A 12,505-nucleotide genomic window follows, 5' to 3' on the forward strand; every position below is an offset into this window, starting at 1 on the left:
GCTCTGATGAATTTTTTCCAGTTAATTGTTAGTTGTGCTCGGTCAAAAACCTTCTGTTATCCAATTTCTCATCTGCCAGGGAAAGATGACAGGTTTCAGAGGAACAGCCGTGTTAGTCTGTATTCGCAAAAAGAAAAGGAGTACTTGTGGCACCTTAGAGACTAACCAATTTATTTGAGCATGAGCAGGGAAAGATGGCCGCTGCATTCTCAGAAAAGGGAAACTTCTTGACCCTAGATCAAGCCGCCATTTGTCAATTGCTGTAATACATTAGTGTGGTGTTGTCCATCAGAATTGGGACAGATTTGGATTTAATCACAGGGCTTAGCCTCCAATAAACTCATGTAGAGCCTGATGTCCTGGAGAGTGTGAAAAACAAGTTGAGTATCACTGCAAATGGTAAGGGAGCTGTTTTGTCTTTCACAGGTAAGCATCTTGAATGTCCTGAGACGTTGTGGCTCAGGTGTTCATTGCATCAAGAAGGTGCACTGGTAAGGAATCTGTACTCACACCAGGAAGTTGCAGGTTTGGACTCTAAGGAGAGCTCCAATGACCCCACCTTTTTTGGAGGGATGAACGGGAACTATTTATAGTAAATTCCAAGGACTGGAACAACATGCATATTTCCTGAGGACCAAACTCTAGCTATACACATGGATTCCCTAACATCTGAGAAAAATAATTAGGATAGTCAGGCAACCGGTGAACCCTTTGCGCCAGAGAGGCCAAAGACATGTATGATACAGCTTTATTGGTAGTGTCCCCTTTCCCCCACTGAGGCTCTCTCAAGTGCCAAGCACAAATGCTCCATGAAAACAAAAGAAGTGCTCAGAAAAGGCAAAGCATGAAAGTTCTCAGATGTATCTGGCCCAGAGAAAAGGTTCAGAACCACAGGAATAGCAACAGTGGCACTAGCCAATTTCAGACTCTGGACCAGTGCTGACGAAGTCCCTGCACTGCTCCCAAGGACTCCTTGGATAGGTGCCCCCTCCATACTAGAGCCACTCTGGAATGGGACACTAAAGAGTCCCCCTACTGATTCTGAACTGGAAGCTAGTTGTAGCAGCAATTTGGTAATCCAGAGAGTCACCAAAAGCCAGATGCCTTGTGAGGTGTTATTTAAAAACTCATAATTTGCTGATCAGTAATATCATGGCAAAATGGATGTATGTATGCAAAAGTATGTTTTCCAGGGAAGTGTGGGGAATGGCCAAACCAGTTCCTCAGAGACAAAGGGCAAGCTGACACCTCAGCCAGCTGTAAACACGGCAGATGAATCATTACCTGCTAAGTGGCCATTCTTTGGCAGGAAAGAGGCAAGAGCAAAAACCTATATCTTAGCAAAGAAACAGCATGAAGTTTCCTTTCACACAGACTGCCTATCGCCTTACTCCCAGCTGGAAGTAAGGAATGCTTCTCAAAGGAGGGACAGGACTATAAAAAGAAGGGGCAGACACCCTAAGGCATCCTCTCCTCTTCCCTCTCTAGCCATTGATTTACTGCACAAGAATGGACCTAGGCTACGTCTACACTAGCACTTTTGTTGGTTTAACTTATGAAAAAAACCACACCCCTGAGTAACATAAGTTACATTGACAGAAGTGCTGGTGTGGACAGTGCCATGGTGCGAATGGTTGGCTGGAGAGGCTTCCGTCACTTGGGGGGGTTAATTATGTTGATGGGAGAGCTTTCTCCCGTCGGCAGAGTAGCCACAAGGGAGACCTTACAGCGGCACAGCTGCATTAGTAGAGCTGTACCGCTGTAAGCTCTCTAGTGTAGACATGGGCAAAGGAAGCAGCCACTAAACAGAAGAAGGGATCCTAGTCTAAGAAGTTTGGCCAGTAAGACTGTTGAGAGCATGTGGTGAGAAAAATTTTGCTTTGAATTTAACATAGTTTGTTAAGTTAGGCATTAGTTGTGTTTTATCTTTATTTTTCTTGTAACCATTTCTGACTTTTATGCCTCATTACTTGTATTCACTTAAAATCTCTCTCTCTGTAGTTAATAAACATGTTTTATTGTTTTATCTAATCCAGTGTGTTTAAACTGAAGTGCCTGGGAAACTCCATGTGGGGTAAAAAGTGTACATAACATATACATATATCTATTAAAGAAATACAGATTTTATATGAACTTGTAATGTCCAGGAGAGGGCTAGGCAGTACAGGATCTACATTTCTGGTGGAAAATCTAAGACTTGGAGAGTACTGGGGTTTACCCTGCAGTATAACCAAGGGTGGTAATAGCCAAGGTGTGGCTGGCTGGCTGCAGCACACACAAAGACATAGCTGAGAGTCACTTGCATGGTGGAGGCTGTTTGCGAGCAGTCCAGACTGGAGGCTACAACAGCAAAGCCATGTAAAGGGCACCCCAGGTTAGAGGGGAGGAGTGACACAGTTACTTATTATTCTGGATTGTACCCTAGGTATGTTACAGTGGCCGGACCCTGAACTAGGATGAGAATCTGCTCTTTTTGAAACTGCAGTTGACAGCACTAGACTTGGTCAATCTAGAGAGCTTGGTTCCAGTTATGCTGAGCTCAAAGTCAATGGTGCCCTACCCTAAGGACTGAAATTGGTCAAACTGGTCAATCCATAGACCTCAGTGCCCCTCATATGTAACACGAACACTTTAGCAAGTGATTTTCCAGTATCAGTGGTGCTGAACCATTAGTAAACTCAGATGAATCCAGGAACTTCACGCTAAGAGCAGAATCAATTATGCTAGGTCCTCAGAACCTGACTAGATCAAGGCATCGAGATCTGAGGTGCTCAGTGCAGATCACGTTGGGCACAAAACCACTTTTCCAAGTGGTTTCCAAGAGATGAAGGTGGCAGGTCCTCAGCACTAGACTTAGTCAAACTTGGACAGATCTGGGAAAACAGAACTACTTTATCAAGTGGTTCTCCAGAGTTAACAGTGCTGGATGCTTAGAACAGGATTTGGTCAACCAAGTTTGATCCAAAGACCTTCATTCCACTTGCACCAGGCACAGAACCATTCTGGTGTGGGTTATCTCCAGACTTGATGCTGGCTTCTAGATAGACAGATTTAGTTTGAAGAGTCTCTCTGTCAGATGAGGTGTGTCTCTCCTTTTTACAGGTCCAGCCAAAACCTGTGTCAAATGGTCATCCTTCTCTCCACTTCTTTTTCTTCTCTTTCTTAAGAAAAGCTGATTACCTAACTGACAAACTAAAAAATATAGTCCCTGAAAGGCAGAAGAAAAAAAACATGTTGAGGGATGCATCGAGGACACTGCATGTAATCTAAGCTTATTGGACCTTTGGGGATTAGAAGGAAGTGAAGTGTGGTTGGGATCACTCCCCTTTTTGCACTCTTGAAACCCTGCCTGGGGACGGAAGAGTGAGTGGCTCAAATGGACATTGCTCACAAGATTCCAAGAACTCGAGACACAGATGCTGTGATCCCACAAGTAGGAATGTGCAGAGGGTACTTGGAGGAAAAAAAGGTACAAAAGGTAAACAATCACCGTTTTTGTATAAATGTTTTTATACTGTTTTATATCCATTGATACAAATTCTATGGTGTGAAATTTTTAGTCAATAACGATTCTTTCGTGAATGGTTTTAACTAGATGTCATGTACTGTCTACATAGATTCACAGATATTTAGGTCAGAAGGGACCATTATGATCATCTAGTCTGACCTTCTACACAATGCAGGCCACAGAATTTTACCCACCACTCCTGCAAAAAACCTCACACCTATATCTGTGCTATTGAAGTCCTCAAATCGTAGTTTAAAGACTTCAAGAAGCAGAGAATCCTCCAGCAAGTGACCCGTGCCCCATGCTACAGAGGAAGGCGAAAAACCTCCAGGGCCTCTTCCAATCTGCCCTGGGGGAAAATTCCTTCCCGACCCCAAATATGGCGATCAGCTAAACCCTGAGTATATGGGCAAGATTCATCAGCCAGATATTACAGAAAATTCTTTCCTGGGTAACTCGGATCCCACCCCATCTAATATCCCATCATAGGCCATTGGGTCTATTTACCATGAATATTTAATTACCAAAACCATGTTATCCCATCATACCATCTCCTCCATAAACTTATCGAGTTTAATCAAAGCCAGATAGATCTTTTGCCCCTACTGCTTCCCTTGGAAGGCTATTCCAAAACTTCACTCTTCTGATGGTTAGAAACCTTCATCTAATTTCAAGTCTAAACTTCCTGATGGCCAGTTTATATCCATTTGTTCTTGTGTCCACATTGGTACTGAGCTTAAATAATTCCTCTCCCTCTCTGGTATTTATCCCTCTGATATATTTATAGAGAGCAATCCTATTTCCCCTCAACCTTCTTTTAGTTAGGCTAAACAAGCCAAGCTCCTTGAGTCTCCTTTCATAAGACAAGTTTTCCATTCCTCGGATCATCCTACTAGCCCTTCTCTGTACCTGTTCCAGTTTGAATTCATCCTTCTTAAACATGGGAGACCAGAACTGCACACTGATTCCAGGTAAGGTCTCACCAGTGCCTTGTATAACGATACTAAGACCTCCTTATCCCTACTGGAAAAACGATACTAAGACCTCCTTATCCCTACTGGAAATACCTCTCCTGATGCATCCCAAGACCACATTAGCTTTTTTCACGGCCATATCACATTGGCAGCTCATAGTCATCCTATGATCAACCAATACTCCAAGGTCCTTTTCCTCCTCCGTTACTTCTAATTGATGCGTCCCTAGCTTATAACTAAAATTCTTGTTATTAATCCCTAAATGCGTCACCTTACACTTCTCATTATTAAATTTCATCCTGTTACTATTACTCCAGTTTACAAGGTCATCCAGATCCTCCTGTATGATATCCCTGTCCTTCTCTAAATTGGCAATACCTCCCAGCTTTGTATCATCTGCAAACTTTATTAGCACACTCCCACTTTTTATGCCATGGTCAGTAATAAAAAGATTAAATAAGATTGGTCCCCAAACTGATCCTTGAGGAACTCCACTGGTAACCTCCCTCCAGCCTGACAGTTCACCTTTCAGTAGGACCCGTTGTGGTCTCCCCTTTAACGAATTCCTTATCCACCTTTCAATTTTCCTATTGATCCCCATTTTATCCAATTTAACTAATAATTCCCCATGTGGCACGGTATCAAATGCCTTACTAAAATCTAGGTAAATTAGATCCACTACGTTTCCTTTGTCTAAAAAATCTGTTACTTTCTCAAAGAAGGAGATCAGGCTGGTTTGGCACGATCTACCTTTCGTAAAACCATGTTTTATTTTGTCCCATTTACCATTGACTTCAATGTCCTACCTTCTCCTTCAAAATTTTTTCCAAGATCTTGCATACTACAGATGTCAAACTAACAGGCCTATAATTACCCGGATCACTTTTTTTTCCTTTCTTAAAAATAGGAACTATGTTAGCAATTCTCCAATCATACGGTACAACCCTTGAGTTTACAGATTCATTAAAAATTCTTGCTAATGGGCTTGCAATTTCATGTGCCAATTCCTTTAATATTCTTGGATGAAGATTATCTGGGCCCCCCGATTTAGTCCCATTAAGCTGTTTGAGTTTTGCTTCTACCTCAAATATGGTAATGTCTACCTCCATATCCATACATATACATAAGCAACACAAATATAATATTCCAGGGTGTAGACACTTTGCATTCTTGCCCACTTTAGGTGCATTAATATGGCACCTTACAAAGCATGCCAGAAATCTGTCCCTCCTTCATCCTGATTTGCCATGTAGTTCAAATCTGAACGCTTCTCATTCAAGCCAAGGTTTTGTCTACACAGAAACCTCCACTTGTTTAACTAAAGGTATGCTTTTAAACAAATGTAGTTAAACAGGAGCAAGTTTGTATGCAGATACTCTTCTTTCAGTTTAAAAGTGATTTATTTTTAGTAAGATGAAGCGAAATAAGCCATTCTCGAAGTGGAATAACTGCACACAAACACGCACTTGTTTCAGTAAATCAGTTTAAAAACACACTTTTAGTTAAACTGGTGGAAGTCTGTGTATAGGCAAGGTCCAAGTCTTGCTTGGGGATAAAACATTACCCAGATGTAACAGTTGCAGAATTCTCACCTGGCTTGCTCGATGGGTGCCTGGAATTGTCCAGTCTTCCCAACACAGGCCTACCAGCTAGGCTAGCCTGATAGAGGGACTCCAACTCAGAGATATCCTGCTCTGTGTCTTGATTCCACTGTGGATGAAACTGCACTGGGGTCCCATTCAGGTCATCTCTGACTGTTCTGTGATCAGAAAGGGGTGGATTCCTCCCTGGCACAGGAAGCCATTCTGTATTTTTACAGTCCAGCTGAGAACTGTAATACCTGGTGACATTGTCCACCCAGCAGTCCACAGGCATAGAAACACCCATGGCAGTGGCAGTTCCATCATCCACCTGTCTCACACCTCCCTCATGAGTGTGCCTTTCCTGGGAGAGTCCAGGGTCAGCTACATTCTGTCCACCTCTTCTACACTGGTCTTCACTGTGCGATCCAGGACTCTTAGAGGTAATGAGTTGAGCACTAAAACCCTCCATGGAAACAAACCCATCCCTAATATCTAAGGATGAATGCAACTTTTTGGAAGACCGGGTTCTGTTTTCTTGACTTTGAGGAATTAATTGCCTGTAGCCTGAGGTTGAAGAATTGGTGAATGACTCCTGTATCAGCCTTGGAGACTTCTCATCCTGACAGACTGCAGCAGTCCACCCTTTCTCATGTGCACCTTCTTTCTGGGAGACCCCATGCAGCCTCTGAAACTGCTCTGCCAGGGAACGAACATGCCCCTTTGTGCTACGGGTCTTAGATTTGCAAGTCTCCACATTGCTGAAGTCATCCTGTGGGAGCAGTAAAGTTTCACGGCTGTTTGTTCTGGGGTACCTGTTTGCTGTCTGTAGTGGAGCCAGGGGGCACTGAAGTGACAGGGATGAAGCAGCAGAGATCATGGAATGACAGCCCCCTACCTGATCAGTGCTAGTGGGCACTGGAGAGCTTGACAGATTGAAGCAAGGACTATGCGGATTGCTTCTATTGGGAGATGATGCTTGCATTGGATGTGGACAGGGAACTAGTGTAGGCAAAGACCCAGAGTTGACTGTATTAAATTTAATTTTGTACTGAGGTGTGAGAATAGCTGTAATGTCATGGAGTTCTTCTAACTTGCTGCTGCAGTCCCTATGGTCTTTCAGCCCTTTGGCAGGGGCCCCACCAAGCTCCATAGAATGGTAGGCATCATTCTCAGTCTTTGAGGGTCTCTCAGCCAACCCATGCCCATAGGGAAAAGAGGGAGCTTGGTCATCAAAATCAGCAGAAGCAGCCCGGAAGTTAGGAAAGGTCCTATTTGAAGGACTGCTTGCAGGAACGGGTAGGGAGGAAGACTCTGGATATAATGATGAGTGCACTTCATGGCAGGAAGCGGGTGGGCGGAAGAAAGAACTGGACCCGAATTCCACTTCTCTGTTGGGTTCCAGGGATACCTCCCGGCTCAGCAGTACTTGGAGCGGGCCAGTCTGTTCACTAAAATACACAGAAATGGTAACTAATTATTAGTAACTCTCTTCTTTTTTAAAATTCTCTCTAAAGTGTGGAACTTGCTCCCCTTTATCATCCACCTCAATCCACTTCTCTTCGCACAAACACAAATTAAAAACTTTCCACCCAAAAGAATTGCTTTTGTTAATTTGACAACATCTCCATTTTATTTCCTCCCAACTATTTTTTTTATTGTACGTGACCCACTCAATCTATTTTATTCATTTCAAATTTTAAAAGTTATTTTTTATTATAAGATTTTACTGTTATATTTTTACAACTATTGTATAGCACCTGAGCACTTTGGCTAGGGGCGTGTGTGTCTGTGTACACATTATAAAGATAAATAATAAAAATAAATTTTAAATTAAGTATTACAAGTTTCCCTCCAAAATCTCTGGGAGATTTCTACAAACCATACAAGAGAACCATTATGTTTATGATCTTAACATAAACAGGCAACATTCCACTCAGGTTCTTTTTCCTAAAGTAGTGGGGAATAACTTTGGGAAGGAAAGAAATAGCATAGAATGCAATACATTTCCCTCAGTTTCCTTCTCTTCATTTTTGTCCAGCTTTGAGTTATTTATCCAATACATTAAAGGAAGCATTTAATAGCATTACAAACCGTGCATAAATGTCTTGCATAAAATATAAACCGTGCATGTCTTTGGGTCACTTTGTATTTCTTCTGCATTAATTAGCATTATAAAATGCAACCAGAAAGTCACATGAGTCCATGAGTCAGCGATATGAATAGAGGACTGGAAACAACTCTGATAGACAGCTATAGTCCAGGTAGCTGTCAAACTGAAAACTACTTCTGCTGCTCAAAGCCACACTTAGTGTTGGTTAGAGTAATGCTCTAACCTTTATCTGGATATGCAGAATGACAACGCTGTGCAGCTAAACACTGGTGCATAGTTAGGATAATTACTTCCTACAGGGACAAAAAAGACTATTGTGTGACTCCAATCCTATCAGTTTGTCTCCTCATGCAGATCTAGAAATCAAAGCTACCATCATGCAGAAGTTCCAACTGAGCATTCATGGGGGAGTATGATCTTAGCTTTGAGTAATAATAGACTTTGTGCTGTTTATAATGCTGATGTATATTAAAGCAAAGGCACAAAAATCATGATACAAGCAGACATTTCTCATTGGCTGCAGAATTAAAACTCTCTGCAGTAGAAACTTATTGTACAAAATAATATTTTTCTGATAAGGCTGTTCCTTTAGCAGGGATGGGCACTTGTGCAATATATTTGAGTTTGATGTGTAGAAAGATATGTTTAAAGGTAAAATGCTTTTGTTTTCTAAATCTGCCAATGCCCAATGTCAGGTTTCAGTGTTTCTCCTACAACTGAGGGCATTGTGGACCTCTAATTAGCACAGAGTCTGCTTTCATTGTACATAATTCAACAGCTGCAAGAACAGAATGGAACCCTGAATCATAGCCTTTTCAGGTATGGATTTCAGCACTTATCCCCCTGCAGTGTTTTTAAAAAGGGATGCTCACATGAGATTCCACCTGGGCATTTGGCCGCACAGCATGTAGTGGGAAAAGTGTGAGAAGGAAAGAAATAGGTGGAGAAGCTGCCAGGAAGCTGGGCAAGGAGCATTCTAGAGGTGGTAGGGGATGGCAGGCCCCCCTACCACCTCTAGAATGCTCCTTGGCAGAAAAGGGTAGAATGGTGCTACAGTGGGGAAGTAGGATGGGCTGAATAAGATGTGAGAGCAGAGAGTAAACAGTGGAGTAAATGGAGTAAACAGAACGGAGGAGAAAAGTAGAAAAGAAAGCGTCCTGAGGAGGAAACGGGAGAGGCTGCTAAGTCAGACTACAGGCAGCTGGGAGGCAGAGAACCTGGTTGCGGGATTGAGGTGGCATCAGGAACAGTAGTCAGGAAACAACAGAAAGGTGACAGGGCAAGGATGGTTTATGAATGAACCTTTGCTCCAAGAGCTGCACCAGTGCACCAAAGAAGAGGTAGGCTAGAAGAAAAGATTCAATGCATTTTTCACTGTTAAGAGCACTGCAGATATGTGATTGCCCTCCTCTTGGTAGTTATTTCAGAGCATTCATTATAATAATACTGCTTAATTGAATTGAGCCCTGAAGATATTTGCTAATTTTTCTTTTTTAAAGCTTTTCATTTCACCTTAAAACACACCTCTCTTTTAAACAGGTCACTTATCTATTGCATTCTCTCTCTTGATGCACGGGTCTTTTCTATCAGCAGGTCAGAATTAATTTCTAAAAGCCTCTATTACAGGCCATGTTTTGACTTGGTGCATATAACCTAGCCTGCTAAGACCGTGAATGCACTGAAGTGTGCTCTCCTACAACACAGTATGATCTGAGCATGCCACGAGGAAGAACACTACAGGATCTTGAGTAACCGGAGGAACACACAGCTCATTACTTCTTTCCAGACCATGCTGCTGGTAGGTGCGGCTCAGAACTGGTCTATTGTGATATACTTGGACTACCTTGTAGATTGGGTCATGGTGCCCCCCTGTGGTGGGTGGCAGGTTGGCGGCGGCGGTGGCTGCTGCGATGGCTGTTGCTGCATGCGATCCTGGAGGCTCCGTGCTTTTCGGATACTGATTTGTAGCTTCTTATCGACTAGGGCTCTGCTGTGAGTGCTAGAGCTGGCATCATGCATGGCAAGTCTTAGTTTAGCTAAAATGCAAAAGAAAACATAGCAGAAACAAAAAACAGAAAAAAAGACTAAAATTGAAAAAAGAAAAAATAATGTAGCAAGAACATAAAACATGGACCATGCAAATGCTGCCACAGATAAGTTTACAGGGATGCTTTCATTTCCATTAATGCACATTCAAGTTAGCCATGTGTCCAAACAGGTTAACTGAAACTAAATCAAAATGAGTCAAAAGAAAAATCTAGGTTTTAGCCAAACCCTCATCCCCCTAACACAGGGTGGATCTTTCTCAAGCCCTCACACAAACGCTGTTTCATTCTTAGTCTTCCCTCTATATAACTCCTTATTCCCATATCATGGTCCTTTTACGTGCAAGGGAACCTGGTCGGGATTTAAAATCAGGGCACAGCCAGGTGGGGTGCAGACTAACAGAGCTTTCATGAGAGCTGTATGTTGACCCTCATTTTGTAACACAGAAAAGCCAATTTCTATAAACATATTTTTGCCTTTGCAAATCCATGGTACTACCTGCTCTGTTTGCAATCTTACTAACCAGCCAGTGGGGAATGGAGGTTGGGGTGGGATAGCCAGCCAATTAAATTATAAAAGATCAAAACAAAAAAAATGCAATAGCACATAACTCCCATAATTCACAACAATATTTAGCCCTTCAAAATCTTGATACCGCCTGTTCCTCCCGAGATGTGAATAAGTACAGCATAATTCATTCCTTTTCTTGTTGGTGACTGGAGAGTAATCTTCTCTCATGCTCCTTTCCTACAGGCTGTGCTGGCAGGCTTAGGGCTTAAACCCTTTGCAAATTGGTCTCTTGATTGGGAAAACTGCTTACTGGGTATAGGAATGCAGGAGAGGGAGTCATGAAATGCACCAGTTAGCAGCAAGAGGGACAAACTAACATCCCAGTGTTCTTATTGCCATTGCACCAGAGACAACTGCCCAGAGGGAGCCAAGGTGGTGGAGGGGACTACAATCTAGAAACGATGGTGCTTAGAAAGAGGAGGTACTAGCTCTAGGCACATTAGTATGGATCAGAAAACTCCCCATTTTCCCAGCTGAGAATTTCAGATGACTAGTCAGTAACTTTTACAGTCCTGTGATATTAGTAAACTGTCAAAAGCGCAGTAGCTCAAGCAATTAGAGTTACTTACATATAGCTTCGTTACAGAGAGCAAAAGCTGCAGCACAATCTCCCTTCTGCTCCTGATGCAGCGACTCTTCAAAGATTGAGTCTGCTTCCTGCATGGACCTCTCAAAGCCATCACTCCTCCCTGCAATGGGCAGCACTCTTCATTTCATTTGCATTCTTTTTTTGTTTCTCCTTTACCCTCCCTCCCATTTGTGAGTACAAAACCATTCTATACAGGAGTCATTTGTAGTGGCCCTTCTGTAGAGGCTGTACCCTTCCCAGACTCTCATTTCCTCTTTAAAGGTATTCTAATGTTGAGAGGCACTGGGGACTGCATGAGTCACAAACCTCTGAGACTAGGCATATCCTTCAATTAACACAACTGTTAGGATCAGGTAATCATAAGCACCCCACCTAAGATAAAAGGAGTGTAAACCCACCCAGCAGTTTTGCACTGGATGAGTGGAGGGGCTTTTGCTGTAGATTGTTTTGGGTAAAGTAAGAGTGTGTGCGTGCACGTGCACATATACATAACAGAGACAGGCAGAGGCAAAAAGCAAGAAAGCCAAGCAGTAGCCTATGAGCCCAGTGTGGCCCTGGAAAAAGCTAGAGAGAGAACTTTTGGGACTGGTTTTTGGGTAAATAGGCTTGGGACTGTAGGCTTAGACACTGCTCCTTTTGTTCTTGGTCCTCTTGTGTTCAGAGAAGCAGGACTTTCTACATTTCTTGTAAATAAACAAGACTGCATAAAAGAAAATACCAGGCTCTGTCAACCAAATTCTGTTCTCAGGGCTTGTCTACTGCAGAAAGTTGCCCTGCTTTAACATATGATGTGATTTTAAATGGATTTAGTTGAACTGGTGCAAAAGATCAGTTTATTTACATCAATTAAGCACCAATTTATACTAAACCAAAATAAGTCACACTTGAACTGAAATAAGTGTGTCTAACACAGAGGGTTGTATTGGTTTAACTTAGTCTGTTTAAAAATCACATCTTACGTTAAGCTTTCTACTGTAGGCAGGACTCTGTTATACCCATGTAAATCCACTGACTTCAGCCAAGTTACTTCCAGTTTAACCAAGGTAACAGAGCAAACTTTGGCATTATATCTCCAAATTCCAATCAGTGCTACTTCTACTACTTTGCTGTTGAGATTGCAAAATC

The 12,505-nt window shown here is 42.4% G+C and overlaps 1 protein-coding gene across 13 annotated transcripts in view; it reads right to left on the reverse strand.

Annotated features, from left to right (window-relative positions):
* USP54 (ubiquitin specific peptidase 54) overlaps window positions 1–12,505 on the reverse strand; it is a 270,452-nt gene that overhangs the window by 9,442 nt on the left and 248,505 nt on the right. For 9 of the 13 annotated variants that reach the window (XM_075130691.1, XM_075130688.1, XM_075130687.1 and 6 more), the window contains 3 exons: window positions 11,361–11,480; window positions 10,019–10,211; window positions 6,075–7,513 (listed from right to left, as the gene is read on the reverse strand). In XM_075130691.1, coding sequence (XP_074986792.1) covers window positions 6,075–7,513; window positions 10,019–10,211; window positions 11,361–11,480 — 1,752 coding nt within the window. Of the gene's footprint in view, window positions 1–6,074; window positions 7,514–10,018; window positions 10,212–11,360; window positions 11,481–12,505 lie in introns of those variants that run through there. The other 4 variants (XM_075130695.1, XM_075130694.1, XM_075130690.1 and 1 more) reach the window with 3 other exon arrangements.

The sequence above is a fragment of the Caretta caretta genome, chromosome 7, assembly GCF_965140235.1.
Source record: "Caretta caretta isolate rCarCar2 chromosome 7, rCarCar1.hap1, whole genome shotgun sequence".
NCBI classification, from domain to species: Eukaryota; Metazoa; Chordata; order Testudines; family Cheloniidae; genus Caretta; species Caretta caretta.